General features: G+C 31.3%; 2 protein-coding genes across 2 annotated transcripts; one reads left to right on the top strand and one right to left on the bottom strand.

Moving 5' to 3' along the window:
- The first annotated feature begins 707 nt into the window (after positions 1 to 707).
- On the top strand, positions 708 to 2,853 carry LOC130893550 (39S ribosomal protein L23, mitochondrial). Its single transcript, XM_057799792.1, has 3 exons — positions 708 to 847; positions 976 to 1,255; positions 2,162 to 2,853. The coding sequence occupies exons 1-3, from the start codon at positions 834 to 836 to the stop codon at positions 2,321 to 2,323; spliced, it is 456 nt and encodes a 151-aa protein (XP_057655775.1). The 5' UTR covers positions 708 to 833; the 3' UTR covers positions 2,324 to 2,853.
- Positions 2,854 to 4,676: 1,823 nt separating this feature from the next.
- Positions 4,677 to 19,390, bottom strand: LOC130893549 (nose resistant to fluoxetine protein 6-like). Its single transcript, XM_057799791.1, has 11 exons — positions 19,071 to 19,390; positions 16,083 to 16,324; positions 14,273 to 14,493; positions 13,662 to 13,756; positions 12,753 to 12,946; positions 11,022 to 11,185; positions 10,142 to 10,310; positions 8,392 to 8,585; positions 7,402 to 7,733; positions 5,704 to 5,846; positions 4,677 to 5,170 (listed from the first exon to the last, which is right to left on the bottom strand). Exons 1-11 carry the CDS (start codon positions 19,267 to 19,269, stop codon positions 4,949 to 4,951), a joined length of 2,175 nt encoding a protein of 724 aa, XP_057655774.1. The 5' UTR covers positions 19,270 to 19,390; the 3' UTR covers positions 4,677 to 4,948.
- Between the last annotated feature and the right edge of the window lie 247 nt (positions 19,391 to 19,637).

The following is a 19,637-nucleotide window of genomic DNA, read 5'->3' as shown; positions in this document are numbered from 1 at the left end:
TAGAAATAGCGTTACAGTATGCAGAGCAGCTGTAGGAAACATCTACGGAGCTTTTATTTCTGAGGAGATTTGGCGGACCTGAAAACGAACTTTTTTACCAAACCCTAAGTAAAATTAAAATTATTCTTCTGGTTTTCCGCAGATTTTTTCGGTAAAACAACTAATTTTATTACATCGTCTTTATCTTTTACGACAATTTGCTAAAGTTTATGATTATCACATTAAACCCAATAAAATTATTACTTAAATTATATTCTAACATACTTATTGGAAGATAATTTAATTGAATTTTGTTTGGTTTTACTTAGTCGGAACGTCCTAAACATAATAAAAAAATTTTAAACTATTTGTCTCCCAGAAGCTTCACAAGCACGTCAAAACGATCTTAAAGGACTATACACGATTCTGTATTCTCTTAATAGTTTTTAATTGTTTTAAGAGAATTAAAAATAATTTTAATTGTTGAGAAAGGACAAGAAATGATTCTTTTTCTTTCCAAGGAATCGAGATCGATTCATGCAAATATCAGAAAGTAATATTTATCTTTCCTTTTGATAAATGGTATGCGAAGAGTATAGAAACGCATTAATTAGTATCGATTTTTAAAAAATTGCTGTCGTTTTTAAGAAAGCGAATTGAAAATTCCTACTGGTTGTCAGTTCTAATAGATGCTTTGTTGGTGAGAATAGGAAGAGTAGCAGAACAGTAACTGACTGTATAGTCTAAGTATATCGATATCATTTAAACCGTTAAAAAAGAAGAAGAATATAGCCAAAAAACATGAATCTATAATTCATATAATAAAAGTGCACCTTATTTAATTTTGCTTAAACATGTCTACTCGTTGGTAAGTAATTTGCACTTCCAAATGATGGCTACATGTATACGTCTTTTTTTGTAGAAAATATTTAAATCATACCTATATGTATTAGAAGACTGTGTTGTTCATAAGATTTAAATAATTATTATTTTAAGGTATCCTTTGTATCAGAAAGGAGGGCCTCAATTACGAGTTTTTTTACCAAATTTCTGGATGAAACTTGTGAGGCCTCCGCACGCCCAACCTTCTAATGTTGTAGTATTTTCATGTTCAATGGAAATGACTAAATATGATATTAAAAACTATATGGAAAAAATTTACAACATAAAGTGTGCAGATGTACGAACTAGAATTCATATGCCGAAAACGCGAAGAGAACCTACTCAAGGATATGTTATTAAGGATGATGATATTAAATATGCATATATAACATTGGTAAGTTAGATGTAATGCCTATCTATCTCTTTCATAATAAACATAATCGTATTCATATTTTTTCCAAATTAAACATGAATCTATTGATCATTCACTTATTCAAATTTACAAAATGTAAATACCCAAACAATTATAACACTTCTATTTACTCTATCTTTATGTCTATCTACTCTTATGGGTGTAAAGCACACACAAAAAATGATTAAGGAAGAAAAGAAAAATACATGGGAAGACTTTAAGCTGGACCTGATAATATCATACAGACACAATCAACAGCTTTCCTTTAACAACAAGAAAAAAAAAATATAACCTTGAAGAATATAAAAGAGAAGAGGAAAGAAGTAATTATGGAGGAAGAAAGAAGAGAAGATGAATAGGGACAGTTATAATAAATTGAATAGTATAATAATAAAATTTTTTTAAACATCACTGGTAAAGCTTCACAGGACCTCTTTAGGATATACTGTTGGTTATTATTATTGCCTACCAACAAACTAAGAGTGCCTAAAGTATTTCAACCAATATTTACATCTTGTTATTACACTTTTATCTGCCAAATACCAAATTAGAGAAATTAAATAAGTTGAATTTTTAATAGATTAAGGATTATCTCAACATAAGTGGCAGATTGTCAAAAGTCTGGCTTCCCTTGGGGTCTCAAACAAACAATTCATAAAAATATATGGTATATGTGTATCTAGGGTGGTTGTAATTTATGTTATAATTTGAAATTTTAAACACTAGGCCTTAGTATGAATTATGTTTGCCTTGTATGCATTCTAGTTTTTTTAGTGTGTTAATTATATACTTATGTAATGACCTGTCGACCAATTTATTCCATTTGACTGTTCCACAATGTATACTGTATAAATCAACTTTTATGCTCTATCAGTAAATTATTTTTAGATGAAAGGTGAAGAATTCCAATTTCCAGATTTATTTGAAAATATTGAAAACAAGGAACATGAAGATCATGAGAAAGCTTTGAAGCAAGCCAAAGAAGGTTATCAAGAATTTTTAAATAAAAATAAAGATAGACAAAATATGCCCGGATGGTTTACTGTATAGGTTTAAATAATAGATGGTAGATATAGAATTCAATAAAAATGTTTTGTTAGTATGTTTAATTATTTCAACATATATTAAACTAAATACTTGAGAAAACAAATGATCCCTATAATCAACTCAGTCATTCTCTCTGCATATAACTTAGCACCAACAAAATGTTAATGCCTCTGATAAAATTCTAAAACTCTGATAAAAAATGTTGAAATTTCAAAGCAACAGTAACCATTCTTTCAACTCTGATACACGATATTTTAGTTTATGGTACACTTAACTTTAAAATTAACCAACAAGTGCGGTTTGAAGAAAAATCTTTATATACAGATTGAAGTAGGGGCATATACCTTGCAAAAATGCCCGAGGATATGACCAAAATATAAAAATCCCCGGGCATTTATGTATTTCTTGAAAAATATTGAATTTTTGTCAATTAATGATACTTATTGATGAATCTAGTTTAATAGTATATTACTGATAAAATTTTTTGTAAAATCTTCATATATTTAGTTCAATAAACTAATTTGTATTTATAATACTTTATTAATCATGAAAAGATACAACGAAATAATTGACATGAATAACTGACCATATTTGAAATGACATTATATCCATTTGACATACTACAGTGATATCTATACAGATTGTTTTGTAATCTGTCACTTGATCAATTTTCCTAAAGATTATCTTCTCGTCTTCCTCATGCAAATAGAGGTGGTCGTTCTTTTTTTTCGTAAAGAAACCTAAACGGAAACATTTCTACTCGTATTCCTGGCTCAGAATGTGGTTTTTTTTCGAACTGAAACTTGAACGGAATCACTGTGGAAAACCGAGAGTGTTTCCTAATTGTTTGCAAAATTCAACTCATATTCTATTGCCTACGTATTTCTTTATAAAAATAAAAATCGCTTTCAATGTTATGATAGTTGATTCATTATTTAGTAACGAAAAGGAATCTAGTAGATCGTGGAATAGGCCTACGGGGGAAACCACGTTAAAAAAACGCGCCGAGTATACTACCTCGTAGGTGGCGCGGAAAAATATACATAAAAAAACTTTGTCAGGTATTACGTGCCGGTGTTTTTCTTATTTGATTCGTACTTTACTTTACCAAAAGTTGAATTTGACGTGTTTTCTTACTGTGGTGTTTTTAGCGAATTTATAGATTGAACGTGTTATTTTGTTAAATATCAGTTCTTTTAAAAACTAATTCGAGTTTTTAATTAATTTTACAATGGGAATTACAAATATAATAGGTTTGTTTTTGGTAGTTGCACTGGCAGAACTAGTTCTAGAAGTGTATTCTAAATTTATCTTAGTACAGGGCAAGAGAGCTAGTTCACCCAGTTCACTGTACTGCTTGCACTGGGTCTAGAGTCAGTTCAGCCAATGAGGTGCAAGACAGTGCATTCAAAAAGTACTAAACCGTTTTCCATTATTGTTAATATTACAAGGCCTGAATCACATCAAATAACATGAAATAGAACAATCAACAAATGCTCCATTACTCTCTGCACAACTTGCACTATATCGTTCTTTGTATCCGATCGAACTAATTCTATATACTCATGATCTGCCCTGCACTGATACAGTTCAGTGCAGCTACCAAGAGCAAACCGAATACATAATCAACTTTGACATTTTATAATACCTAAAATGCCGTATAACGTGAAGATTAAAATGCTTATGTTATTGGTGAATAGTGTTTATAACTTTGTACAATTCATAAATCTCTGCAGAATTTTCAAAATTGCGACAAATAAGTGTGATTATACTTGTAACGGTATATTAACCAAGGGTTATTTTCAGAAAATAGCTGGAAAACAGCTTAATTTACGAGCACATGAGTTTGTTATAAATTTTGGTTAAATATTTCCCCGGCAGGGTGACGCGACGCGAGCCTTATCTATTGAATAGTCATGACAACAAGGCGTCGATAATGTTGTTGATGCGTTTCGAGGAGAGAGGACATACCGGATCATTGCTAGTGATTATTGTTTGATGAAGTATGGCTTTTTTGAGGGTATATTGTGAGAAATTGACTCGTCATCACCGTTAGCGCTATCAGAAGAAAGTTCAGGAGTGTGGTTGTGACCCGTTTGAGCTGCGTTACGAAGATATAGAGGAAAATAAGGAGCATTGGCCACGCGTGACCGAATTAGACAGACTGGGGTACCTAGTTTTCCGCACGAACTTTACGGTCACATGAGTAGAGTAATCCAAGGAGACAAATATGACAGCCTTCTCCTTTTCCTTTTGTTGCAATAAACTGTTTTTATTTCAAGTTGAAACATTATACCGACTGATTTAATGATGTTTCTGAAGACATTTCATTGGAAACCAGAATATACGAATGAAATAACTGCAAAAAATATTTATTTATTCGAAAAAAATATAAAAGTTTCATTTTTCTATAATAATCACATATCACAGGATATTTTCATCTTCCTATGGATAAATGATGAATAGAAGCGTCATATACAATCTCAAAAATATTAATAGAGCTAAAAAATTTGCATTCTCAAACAGCAGCCACAAATTGAGCGAGGATAAAAACTGTGAAGAAACTGTTTTCGTCGTTGCTATTCCAATTGAAAACTTGTAGAAGTTGTCTTTGTGCATTATTTCATCTTACACATTATTTACACGTGGAATGTTACAATTTTCATCATCTATATTCACCACTTCTTGTTTTATGTGTTTATCTTCTTGGATAGTAGTATTATGTTGCGGTTTCTTTGTGTTTTTACTAAATATGAGCCGTTCAATTCCTATGATGGGCGATTCAAATACCATACTGAGTAAAAATCCAAAACTGAAGGACATAACGATATCTCCAAACGCCTCATAAAACTGGAACAAAAGATCGATTAGTTCGATAACTTAGTATATCGATTTGTCATTTAGAAATATTGACTATCAGTTGTCATAATTTTTATATAGACGTCCAAAAATCGCCTTGTCTTTTGATTTAACAAATAAAAAGACAAATAATTTGATGTATACTTCAGGAAAATTTTATTATAATGAGTCAGTTTTAAATAAAAATAGTCGAACTGAAAAGAACGAATTAATGAAAGCAATCGCAGAAACTATTCAACTGATATTTTTAGGCAAATTATTATAAGTTAAGAGTATTGTATAGTGTGCAAATAAAGCAAAATCGGAACAGACAGTGTTTTTTAATTCACCCCGCGAATAGAAAGACTGTAAATAAATACGAAAAACGTTTCACTACTATTGAAAAATTTTAATATCTAATAGTTGCCTTTTAGGTTTGACACCATAAAGAAATTTTCATAAATAATAACTTTTTTGGTAATATTAGAAATAATAAAGTTTACCAAAGGCAGTTGATACATAAATATAAAGATTTTGACACTTACTGTACTGAAGACAGAGGTGTAACTAGGTTGACGCAATACAGCAGCTGTGTACAATTGGATAGCACCATGACAAAGAAATGTTGTGTAGCTAATGCGGCTGAGAATAATAAATGGTCTCCAAGATAATATTGGTTCTATCCAAGCTAAAATTAAAAAAAATAAATGTGATATTTTTCGATCTACTGTTACAATGTGAGCGAATGCAAGAGTGGCCTTCCAGACACTTTCTCTATGGTGATTTTTTGTTTTTGATGTCATTCGTTGTAATAAAGGTACAGCGTTTGAAGCACGGTCTTATATACTAGTCTGTAAACGGTGGTAGCTGGATGGGTTATTTTCACGAGCGCTAAATTACGTTATTCTGTGATCTACCCCCGATCTTACATGTAACCGTGTCCTTTCCATGTCCATCTATAGCATCTATAAATAGTAGCGCCGCTCCATGGCTATTTCAAACACTTAGAATCCAGACCTGTATGTAAAACCGTGGTTTGAAGTAATTAGCAATTTTATTCGTGTGAAATGGACTTTATTAAGTTTGAATGTTTACCTGTTCCACTAATCCGATATGTAATAGATAGAAGAAGAAATAGCTAGATTAGGTTATTGGTAATATCATCAAAACTTTATGTTTCTACATTAATTTCAATTTGACATTCTTTTGGCTTATATGGAGGGATGTATTGGGAAGAAGGAAGAATTAAATTTTGCTTGAAGCGATTCGCAACAAGCGAGCTGCCTCGGGAGGCAAATCCTCGACCAGTCAGTACAAGACTCGCTTAAGACACGGCCTCCGGGATGGTACCACGACCCTAGACGAACTTTTTCGGTTTTTGTTTATGCTCAAAGGCGCCCCAGTACGTTTGTCGCGTCCACTCAAGGCTGCATTTCGTCTCGCTTGTTCGTGGACTGCTAGCGCAAACATCTCTCAAATTAATACAATTATATAGTGAATATAGACATCTTTATGACGCGCAATGTCCGATTATACTAATAGAGGACTAAGAGAAGAGTAATATCAACAAACCATAAAATGAACATTCCATTATCTGACTTGGAAAAAAGTCTATTTTGGACATAATTTTTACATTCAAAAACTTTCAAGTTCCTTTTACTTTTTTTAAAGGCCGAGGTAGCAATAGCTTCCCAAACGTGCGGCCTCATGGCGATCTTGAGCAAAACTGGCTCGACCTTTTCTCTCGTGGAAAATCTTTGCTAACACGAGACTGCCTCGAGTAGCGAAAGCTGCGCTACAAGGTTCAGGTAAAGGGATTAGGCAACCAAAAGTTGGGAGCAATTTGAATCAGCTTCGAAGGCTAATCACTAAATAAGGGCTTCTCTCAAAATTTCACACAAAGATAGATTGCATGCATTGCATAAAATGATAGAAAAGTTTTAATACTCACATGAAGAGTAGGATTTGAAACTCTGGATATTTTGGAACAATTTGAAGCTAGGTATACACGAACTATGTGGAATTAGAAGGATATTATCGTATAAAATATAATTTTTTTAACAATAAAACGTCTTCATTAAAAAGTCATTCTTTCGCAAAAGCACCCTCCGATATATTTTTTGATAGGATAGAGAGAATTTAGAGTTTTACTATGATTGATCAGAATATATTATATATACATATAAAGTACATTTTGTCTCTGATTATATTATCAAATAGGAAAATAAGAGAGATTTACTTACGCCCTCTTCCGGAAGAAATACTGATAATCGCCCATGCGATGCCAAGCACAAAAGTTACATGATGGAAACCACCGTATACTGCAGAAATTACTGAATTTTCTGCAAACTGAGGCAAATAAAATAAGAATCCAATATGGATAGTAGCAATTGTAATAAGTGAAGCGATACACCATCCGGTCCTATTCATCCATTTAGGTAGTTTGTAAGCTGAATTCTTCATTCTGTATTTAATGTAACCAGTTAGCACCCCTAAGAAATATGGACTAGATCTCATGTGTGAAGGAATATATATATCCCGAAACGTCGTATTGTAAACGGGATCTTTTAATAATCTGAAAAAATTAATTAATATATACAGAATTCAATTTCCAAAATGCAAAATTTGGATGCAATTGAAGATGTTTTCCCGATTATTAGAATCCTCTAAATGAGAAAATATTCATGAAAAAAGAAATATGCGAAGACATAAAAATGAAGGCATAGAACAGCTCAATATATGAAAATAAATCCTGACTAACGAAAAAAAAAGACACACATGAAACAATTAACGAAATTAACATGGAAAAAGTGGATGGACAGGATAAGAAACGAGGTAATTAGAGAGAAGTTCAACCAATTGGAAACAAAATCTTTGAAAGATGTCGGAACTGGTAAGGAGATAAAGAGAGAAGAGCACAACCAAGCTTAATAAAAAAATGACGAATCAAAAGACATAAGAAATAAAGTAAAGAAAAATAAGAAGAAGAATCAATACGGCAAATGAATTAAGTAGCAAAGAATGGAAAAGAGTTGACAAAATGGATGAAAGGAGAAGAAAAAATTAGCTAGTCGGTGATTTATCTGATTCAGGATCTTGTTGACATCCGACGAAGCCTTCAAAGATAGGTTGATTTACTTGATTCATTTTTACACGTTTTAAATGTTTTTATTAATAAATCGTCTTGGTTTTTTTATCAAGAAAAAAATATATTATCAATTTATCTTACTCACTTTGTATATAGTAATAAAATTGGTTCTTCTTTATAGATGTAGACCGAAGTTGTAACAATTATAGCTGAGCATACTAATAATACTAGAATTGTTCCTATACCTAACATTACCTTCCATTTCAATAGAATAACTAATATGGGTACGAGAAGGAAGTAATGCATGTCACACGTTAAATACCACGATTGAAACATACACTGAAACACAAATCACATGTTTATTAGAATTATTTATGTTCAAATTTACTGGATAGTTTATAAAATTCCCAACTCGTAATAGGGAATGTGATAAATATCATAGCTCATTGGTAGTATTCGTGATTTTTTTAATTTAAATTAGATTTTCTCACATTTATAGTTAATCTTTACTTTGTATCAGTAAAAGTAATAAAAATCTTAAACAGCATCATAAAATATAATTGTAGTAAATTGTATGCCAAAAGCTACGCCTTTTATAAGTAAAACATCATTTTCAACATTGATGGATGATCAGATATAACATCAGATTCAAATCAACGAACTCTGCTTATTGGGCCAGTAGAATAAAGTGCAGGTTTGTTTTTGAGTACTACCTAATCTAACCTAACCTAACCTAATTATTATTTGTTTTCCTGGTATCCATAATATTAAGTAATTTGGAATTAAAACGCTACAACACACATTAATCAATGTTTTATTTTTTACGAAAGGATAGCGAAAATACTACTTCTGAAATCACGTGGTGGTGTCACGTACCAAGCAGTTGCTCAAACTGAACGAATTTTCGTAAAGTTAGGGACTTTTATCACATTCCCCATTACGAGCTAGGGATTTTATTAACTAACCGGTAAATATATATTGTAATGAAGCGAGGAGTATCAGATCTCAATCTGAAGATATTAGTACTTATCAATGTAAGCTGGAAAATATATTTACGCATGCGTTAAAATATTCTTACTGAAATTTCAGTCATTTTGGATGCTTAGTTTCTGTTTCGTATAAGTGTGTTGTTATGTAAATAACTGTTATGTGTACAGACTGCTTATCTTTATTTTCACATCAATTTAAAAAATACGACTGCCAAAATTTAGATGTAGACGTTTCAACAAAAGCATATGACCGGTTTGGCTGGCCGCCACTGCTGGACGTCGCGGCGAGCTGTCCATTGAGATTTGAATTATGAGAATCTCCTATATAATCAAAATTAAAAAAGTCAGTCCAGTTATTCAGTTCAATTTTATTTTGTCTTCTTTGAGCTTTTGTCTTTTATATATGACTCAATCCATGAATATTCTTATTCATCCTTTGAAGTTCGTGTTGCATGGAGAGTATCATAGAGATTATGGAAGTTGAACAGACAATAGTAGAGGTGGTCAACTGATCTGGTTTGGACATGTGTGGAGAATGAAGAAATTGAGACTACCTAAGCAAGTCATCATGTAGAAACCGGGACATAAAAGACATTTGGATTTGAAGATGCAGAATGAAATGATACAGTATTTAGTGTGGATAACATTGTTGAGTAGTTTAACTATATTGTAAAATTTTTAATTTTCTCTTCATTAGATCATTCTAAAAAATTGAATATTTTTTTACTTTTCTAATTTTACACCTTTCTCCTTATTTCCGCTTATTTGTCAAATGTTCACATTTATAAAATCAACAGCTTGTGAATTTAATTTTGAAAACACCTTCTCTACGAGGTATAGTTCTGTGATTTTGTATCACTTTTATTCCTGAAGAACTAAGTATTCTATTATCGGTCTCATACGTACCAGTTTTTCCACATTGACGTAATTGTTTATGTATAATATATTTGTCCACCAACTTTCCAAACAACGTTCACGTTCAACACCTATCCGTTCCTCCCAAAAAGGTCCACTCCCTATTTTATAGTAAATGGTACAATAAAATGCTAATACTATTCCATAAACTGGTACCATCCTGTAAAACACTTACATATTAACATTTTCCAAGAAATCGCTATACAAATATCTTAAAGATACGGTGTAAAATACTGAATACACTGTTTACACCAACATTCACAATTACACTGTCCGAAGCGCGTTTTGATAACCAAGTTATCCTCTTCAGAGACTGAAGGTAAACTGTTTACCTTGAGTTTCTGAAGACGATAACTTGGCTATGGAAACGCACGCCAGACACAGTGTAATTGTGTGTGTTGGTATAGTGGTGGTGTAAACAGTGTATTCAGTATGAATATCGCCAACGGTTCCAGAAATTTCAACTTAACGGTGTAAATCCTTGATAGCGAAGTTTCAAGCCCTAAAAATTCTAAATAACTTAATCAAAGCTACAGTAAACCTAACCTAACGTAAGCTAGAAATATTTAGATCACTTTACAGTCAACTACAAGTAGAACTTCATGGACTCTCAGTCAGTTGCTAACATTCAGACGATAACTTTACTGGAGGACCTTCAGGAAGAAGTTGGGTAGAGAAAAAATTTCTTTGGATTGAGCATTTCAGAACCAAATTAGATCGGCTGAATATGGAAATTACCTACAGACAAGTTTGCTCTTAGTTTATTTGTACCAAGCGTTGTCCTTTCTAGTATATTTTAGCTGCTTCATTTATTTTATTCTCTGCTTTATCCAGATTGAAACCATTATCATCAACAATATTTATAACTTACCTAATCAATCGATGGACAAAGATTAGAAGTATATTAACCAATTTTATGGAATGTTCCAATTTTGTTAAAATAAAGTAGCTCGATAGAAAACCGGCTATAAGGAAAAATGTATCAACTATTATTGGACCATTCAAAATAGTAGCTGCTTCGGCTTTTGAATATACCTAAAAATATAAAACATATGTTAAACTATAACGGCTACACTTTTTCCTCACGTGAGGGAGTAATGAATTATCTTTGAATAGGGTATTTAATAGTGGTATAAAATAAATTCATATTGATCTTTATTCACGTTAAAAGTCTCAAAAATTTATAAAACAAACAATATTTCTATTATTTTTTGTTAAAATCGTTATAATATTAATGAAAAATTGGAACATTTTGTCACGTTATCAGAAATAGATGATGTACCAATCAGTTGCGAGTGACGTCACTATATAGTGAACGTTCGATGCACCAGTAATTCCATTTTATTGTAGATCACAGGTGAATTCACGAATTTATATCTGAATTAAGTTTTGATTTGTGTATTTTTATTTTGAATTAAAAACATTTATAATGGAAAGCGAATCATGGTGACAGGATTCTTTGTAACCAATAATGATGTCTGTACTGCTGGATTTAGAAATGTTAAAATTTCAATATGAACATCAACCATTCACTTGATGCCTCAATATTTTTTTTATTTAAGTGCATTAAAGTTGTGATATTTGAATTGATTGGGCTATAATTTTATTATTTTATGAATAATTATGATTTGTGATATTAAAATTACATATTATTTATTCTTCAATTAGGGTTTAGACGCAAAAAAGAGTTTGTAGAATTTAACATAATATCTTCCTTTTCTTCTTTTCAATAAATTCATTAAATGTATCCATTAATTAATTAAATTTTTTATTCTATGTCATACTCAAAAATGCCATCTTTTTTCACAAATTGGGCACAAAATATTCATTGTAAAGTCAATATAAATTTAAAAATTCATACATAACATTAAAGTATCTCTTCGAACAAGTTGTGACCACTTTTTTCATTCCTTTATTACTCTAGGCACGTGAATAAATAGTAAACACCCCTTAAAAGGCTTAAAAAATATTTTATATTTCAACAGTAAATAAACACTGAAGAATGTTAACTGTTAACAAGCTCTGATTTTTAGCGGAAAGTTTAAATCGAAAATTTGAGAATTTTATATGTGATGCTAATATTAAGAAATTCTAATAATTTGGCATCTTAAATTAGCGTTATATAAATAATTGAAAACACTTTTTCAAGTTTTGTCAGCAATATTTACTTATCTGTATGTCACAAATTCAAAATTCATACACCCTGTATAATGAGTTTTGTCACTGTAACTTGTTAATTTCTAACGTTAAAGGCTGCTTAACATGATGCAATACAATTCAAGACGCAATATTTCTTGATCAAATGCATGCGCTGATGAAATTCATCTGATTGTTTCATGCAATATCTTGATTTTGGTATTGTACCATTTTTATTGCTAGTAACTTTTGGCTTAAAAGATCAGCTTACTTTCATAAAACATTGGTATTTTCATTGTTGAACTAGGTACAAAATATTAGATAAAATTTGAGGTTAGGAATTTGTTTACTTTTACTAAATACAGAGACTTGCATGCAATCTCTTGCACGTTGTATTGCATTATGTCAAGTTGCTTTAAGAAACAATAAGTTCCATCTTGACGGGTTAAAAGGATTTAAATCGTACCTCCTCTATGAAAGGGGCGTTGTATAGAGGACCACCAAACGTAAACATGCAACGATGTCCAAAAATAATAAGAAATAATGAGATCACTTTAATACCAGCCAAACAGTCTAAGCCATCGTCGTTTTCTGTTTTCGTCGCTAATTTCTTCAAATTATATGGAAATGAAAAGCATAAAAAAATGGTGTGCCAATTACCTAAAAATATTAGTGATTAATTTTAATTATTATTTATAGTTACAGTAGAAACTCGATTATCCGGCCCTCAGTTATACGGATTCGCGATTATCCGGACTATCAACTGCGTCCAATTAAATAATTAAGTAGTATTGAGATATAAGTTACAAAATATAAGATATCAAAGAGTGGGTCACTTGTGACAATAATGATCAAGGCTTTCAGATTTAGTCGGATGACGAAATCGTAGAAAACATATTGCAGATAAATGAACAGCAGGAAATGCAAGAAAATGAAACAGAAGAAAATCTAGACGTGGAAAATGATGTAGAACCATCTCATGATTAAGCACTTCAGGCTCTGGAAATAGGTCTCAAATGGTTTGATAAACAAACAGAGAGTGATACTGTGAGTTTACTACAGCTGAAACCAATTCGTGATATAGCAGCAATGAAAAGAAAAAGTAGCTTACCTCAAATGCCAATTACCAAATATTTTAAGCCAACTTAAACTTATTATTAAACTATTATTACTTTTGATTGATTATATTATTATTTATTAATGAATATTATTATTATTAAACTTATTTAACAAAACCCGCTTTTCTTCATATATTCGATTATCCGGACTTTCGATTATCCGAATCCCTAACAACAACAATTAGTCCAGTTAATCGAGTTTCCACTGTATTAGATTGCTGAAATACGATTGTTACCTGAAAAAAAATGATGCTTACCTCGAAATCTTAGTAAAAAACCATCTTCTGATCTTGAAAGTAGGTCATAAATTGAACACACAAGCACCAATAAAATAAAGAATGCGACTACAGCTCTAGAAACAAGAAAAAAATAAATAAATATGTGTAAAACTGATTCTCTTCTCATTCAATAACTTCCAGATTTAATTTAGTAAACGATAAGTTTACAGACTGAAGTCTTTTTTCAATGAATCAAAATTGAGTATTTAATAGAATTCCTCATTTCTGTCTGGTTAAGGTTTTGCAAATTTAGAAATTATTCTTCTATACTAGAAATAGCTTCAGCAAATCAAGAAATGAAAAACTAAACTGCTAAACTCAGAGACTGAAAATAAAACATAGAGTCCAGGAGCCAGGTACAGTTTCGGTAAATTATTTCCCCCGTTTGAAAATTTGTTAGTTTATAGTTTGCCTAATATTTTGAAGAAAAATAGTCAGCTAACATAGTGGATTATATCTCAGCTGGCTGCTTGAACATGAAAAAAAAAATTATATTAAATATTACACGATTACACAAGCAATTTTGGAATATGTAATTTCTAGTATTTTTGTTTGGTTTTGGAATGAACGTTTGATTGTACTGTACTTACATAAAAACTATATCACCAGTCGAAGGTTTGTATTCTTTTTTAATTTGACAATTTCTTTCGTCTATACCAATGGTTATATCAAATTCGTTATTTGTACTAGTTATAGTTTTGGATAAATATAATAGACGCTCTTTGAGGTCTTCACTGGTGCAAGATGATGGCATACAAATAGAAAAATAAATTTCGTTCCTTGAAGCTTTTGAAATTTCATTTTTATAAGCCTACAATAAATAACATCGTTTTAATTCTGTATTTTTTTATCGCCTTTATCACAAAAGTTCCTGTCAATTTTTAAATCATCGATCAATCAACACCTAGTAAAATGTTAATTCATTCCCTCCAATAGTTTGTTATAAACAATAAAAGTGAACAAATTTTTGGTTTGAACAACCGAAAACATACCATTGAGATAAGGCTTGACTTGGAAAGTATTATGATGATTCTTCTCAAAGAAAATCAACCATCATTGACTAGAATTGGGAGTTTAAACGTTATTTGGGTGTACAAAAGAGGTAGTTACATATAACAAAGTTCTAGAAAGCGTGATGAAAAATCGCGAAATGAAATTTTGAGAAAATTAAACATCACGAAGATTGAAATTACAAATATTAGGAATGAAATTAGAAGAGATCTTAATGAAGAAAGGGATAACTTTTGTCTATAACAAATAAACGACAAAACTGTACTATTGAAAATCTGAAGCCCAAATAAATTCACTACTATATACAGAAGATATGGTATTGATATCAAATATCAGAAATAAGATGTAGAAGCTTGTAAATATATAGACTAAGTTTGAATTTTGTACCAGTTGGTGATATTCATACTGAACACACTGCTTACACCACCACTCACACTGTCTGACTAGCATTTCGATAACCGAATTATCTGTAGATAACTGTAAACAAATAACATTGAGTTTACTTTCAGTATCTGAAGACGATAACTTGGTTATACAAGCACCCGTCAGGCAGTGTAAATGTGAGTGTTGGTGTAGTGGTACTATAAACAGTGTGTTAACTATATAATATATAGACTAAACAAATAGAAAACATGAAAAAGGAAGTGAATACCTAAAGTGATGATCATAAATTGTAAAAGACAGGATCAAAACACAAATTAAATAAGAATAGAAAGATACAAATAACGAATAGGGAGAATTATTCAACGAGACTTTACTACAAACTGGGACATAGAGATATTGACATGGAAATGAAAAAGATTTAGAATACACTAACGTCACCAATAGTAACATATACAAGTAAAAATTCAACATTGAGAAAGAAGGATGAAGCCTAGATGTACACTATTGAAATGAAACACCTAAAAAGACAAACGGAGAAACGTAGAAAGGAAGAGATAAGACAAATAACAAAATAAGAACCAATAATACAAACAATAGAAACCAGCTAAATTGGATGGATTGGCTAGAAACAGGAAGTATTATCAAGAGAAGAAGAGGTAGACCAAGAAAAAAGTAATAGACCAAATTAGAAATAAACGAGATAAGAATGAGAAAATTCTAAATGAAATGAAAAGATTAACAAGAGACATGAAAGAATGGATATATCGGTATGGGTACCAAATGAATCGGAATCTTCCTCCGATACTTGAAAAGGTAAAAGGAAAAAGAAGTAGAGCAATCGTAACTTAAATATATAGAATACGCCTTATTAATACTTTGTTATGTTGACCAAACAAGTTTAGCATACTCGATTATTATCAGTGTAAACTTGAAATAAATACTTTTTTCGAAAATATTTTCATAGTACAAATGACAACTAAAGAATGGGTATTTTAGAAGACTTACCAACACTTTACTCCAAGCCGAAATGTTGTAAAACTTAGTGTAATCCGAGAATTCATAATTAATTTTTTCTTTTAGTTTAAATTTAGTGTTTGGAATTATCGTTATTTTGGCCATGCAGTATTTTCCTACAAATAATTCATTCTGGCGAGGGACTTTAATTTCCAGACATTGATCAAAATTTCCCAAAGCGTACGGAGATCCATATAATATACCACTAGGAAATTTGGCGGAAGCGTCGTACACTAAAAAATTCGAGAAATATTTCTTATTATTACACGTGGAATTTTATTGAATGACTTATTCTTCAATCAATTATTCCAAATAACCAATTTCATTGAATCATTCCATAAAAATCTATTTCAATATAACGAGATATTGTTAGTAGATGAATGATAAAACATGGAACTAGAAAAAGTAAAAAAAGAGAAATTTATAATAAGAAATATTCCTGAAATAACTGATAAGTATTTGAATAGAAAACAAGATAAAATTGGTTTATAACACCATGTGAAAATTAATTTTTAAGCATTCTTTCCTTTCTTTACTTCAGTTAAATGAATGAATTCGCTCCAAAGTAAACCTGAACTTATAATAAATTAATACCAAGCCACAGAATACGTATTTGTGTATATATTGTGTAAAGTACAAATCAGCTAAGAAAAGGCCAGACGCGTCATAACTGACAAAGTCCTCAATAATTTCCTTCTCTCTTAGGCTCATCCCATTTATGTGATAGTGGCGTTTTTTTACGATTGTTCGGTATTTTGCAAGTGTTAAAAAGACTTGCAACGCCGCACGACTGCCGCATGGTCCAAATCAGAATTCGAAGGGAAGTCGTCGCGCAACCATGGATCTATTACCATTGCGAGTCCATCTTCGATGTTGCCAAGCCTTTACTTACGAAGGAAAGTACTGTAATATTATAAATAATTTGCGCTTATGGTCAGATGCATAACCGACCGAACATCGGACATTCAGCATTTAGTATTGTTCGTTGTTCAGTAGATAGTGTGATTTATTGTGTTCGGTGTTATTTTTAGTCTGTGCCATAGTTTATTCTATAGATATTGCTGTTTTTGAACATTAGGGGCAAAATCGTTTCAAATAATGTCCGCAAAAAAATGTTGGAAAGCAAGGTCTTACTAAACGCAGCCAAGGACGAGAAATCATAAGCAATATTATTAATTTCATGAAAAAAGAGGCGGATCAAGAAGTTACTATTCCTTTGAAAAATTACAGGTATGTAGCAAGATTTAATTCGAGAAGTAGGTTGAAGAAATGCGGAGTTTCCACATTTTTATACAGGCACCTACTTATTGAGTGTCATATTTTAAATTAGAATATTAACATATTTTGATATTTCAGGGAAAGAGTACTAGCTGCTACTGGGGTGTCAAGGTGTACTTTTTAGAAGGTATCAAAAGAAGCTCAAAAAGTTGAGTGGGGAGGGCTGAAGCACATCTTTTCATTCGCCGAAAAAAATACGTAACACAAAAAAAGAAAGCTGGATCGTATTTCGCCAGAGGCCGCAATATATGTTATACTGATGAAACTTACATACACAGCAGCCATGTTAAAGACAGGGGCTGGTACGATGAGACTCTAAAAGGAATCAAGAAGCCAATTTCTAAAGGCCAACGGCTGATTATAATACATGCTGGTGGAGAAAAAGGATTCGTAAAAACCGGATTACTTATATTTAAATCAGGCAAGTTTGAATACTTGTATTTTTTAAAATAGAATTAGTGATGGCTAAAATATCCATATTTCGGCATATCGTATACCGAAAATTATGAATATTAATGTCAATATCTATATTCAGATTCCAGTGTTGACCATACTTAGCCAGAATAGAAAAAATATTTTTTTGTACAATTGCATTTAAATTGCGATAAACTATAGCACTTACCACCTACTTGTCATTTACCAATAGAATTATAATTTACTTACTATATATACTTGTTTGTTTTTGCAGGTACAAAAACTGGTGATTACCATAAAGACATGAATAATCAAAATTTCATGACATGTGTTCAAAAGCAATTGTTGCCGAATCTGCCTGAAAGGTCTGTCCTCGTTATAGACAACGCAGCATACCATAATGTACCAATAAAAAAAATATTACGACGTCTTCTAAGAAAGAAGAACTGTTAAACTGGCTAACAGAAAATGGATTATCAGCAAACTAACAAAACCGGAGCTATACCGCATTTTTCAAGAAAATAAATTTCGCTTCCCCATAAAATACAAACTAGACGAACTGTTACAACAACATGGGCACCGTGTACTACGTTTACCTCCTTATCATCCAGAACTAAACCCGATCGAAAAAATCTGGGCATTAGTAAAAAATTGGGTAACTGTGCACAATACAACATTTAACTGTCCGATACGGAGGCACTCGATAGGCAAAAATTTGAGGAGGTATCGGAACAAGAGTGGTATAATATTTGCCAACATGTTAAAAAATATGAGAATGACCTTATACAAAAAGAGAACATCTTGAACCACACTCTAGATCACTTAATATTTACAGTAAATACGGATTCATCGGAAGAAAGTGAAGACAAAAAGAGCGAGGATACTGATAGTTCATTAGAGGATGAAATAGGATGTTCGTCTCTAGTTTCTGATAGCGAATAATGTTTTTTGTTAACTAACAACATAGATAAAATATTACACTCAACACGTGCAAAAACTGCATTTATTATAAACATACCATGCATACACCAAACCAAAGATGATGACGTCTGTGGCGTTTTCTTAATTGATTCGTACTTTACTTATTTTAGTCATTTATTGCGACTTAAGTGAGTTTTTTTAATCAGCACATAAGAAACAGAAATACATTCATATGAAGTGAGTATTCAGTTTGGAAAGGATTCGTGGGGTTTCAGTACGTCAACATCCAAATCAAAACTGCATCACTCTCAAACAAATAACGAAGCGAAGAGGAAGAAATAATATAAAAATGTTATTTTTACTTACTTTCTGTAGCCCACAATTTCCATTTACCCAATTCTTCCCAATAGAATTTACTATGATTATAACATAAACTATTTTTTGCACCTAAAGTTGGAGTTAATAGCGTGTTTACTATATTTTTTCGGAATAAGTAATATGGTGTCATGGAATCACAATGGGATTGTAAAATTATTGTCAACAAAAACAATAAGTACAAATACATTTTTGTAACGTTTTTTGTATTTTCTGTCACTTTATTGTTTATAACTAAAGCTACTGGATCGGCTCATAATTTATATAAATGGAAATATAATATCCAAATTAATTTAATATTTAGTCAGTAGAGGGAATTAACATTGGCGGCGGTTTAGGTAATAAATTAAGTTTTTAATTTTGTTTTGAAAAATAAAAATATTTTTTGATTGGTTTTGTTAATTTCTTCCGTTATCCTAACTTTTAAATCAGCAATATTCTCTGGTCTATTAAAATATACTTTAGAAATAATCGGGTATTTTTTTATTTGTTGTTGTAAAAAGCCAAATAAACAATTGATATGAATCTAGTAGGCTGCTGATAGTTAGGTACTTAAAG

Source organism: Diorhabda carinulata, chromosome 4, assembly GCF_026250575.1.
Source record: "Diorhabda carinulata isolate Delta chromosome 4, icDioCari1.1, whole genome shotgun sequence".
NCBI lineage: Eukaryota > Metazoa > Arthropoda > Insecta > Coleoptera > Chrysomelidae > Diorhabda > Diorhabda carinulata.
The sequence above is the reverse complement of the archived record's forward strand: the minus strand, read 5'-3'. Positions and strand labels throughout refer to the sequence as shown.

Bases quoted from the DNA above. Each gene is read 5' to 3' on its own strand.
- LOC130893550 (XM_057799792.1), top strand. The intron at 1,256-2,161 runs GTAAGTTAGATG...AATTATTTTTAG, and splicing joins AATATGCATATATAACATTG to ATGAAAGGTGAAGAATTCCA.
- LOC130893549 (XM_057799791.1), bottom strand. From the start codon at position 19,269: ATGTATTTGTACTTATTGTTTTTGTTGACAATAATTTTACAATCCCAT. The intron at 13,757-14,272 runs GTAAGTACAGTA...TCTTGTTTCTAG, and splicing joins ACTGGTGATATAGTTTTTAT to AGCTGTAGTCGCATTCTTTA. The intron at 8,586-10,141 runs GTACGTATGAGA...TTTGTGTTTCAG, and splicing joins ACGTCAATGTGGAAAAACTG to TGTATGTTTCAATCGTGGTA.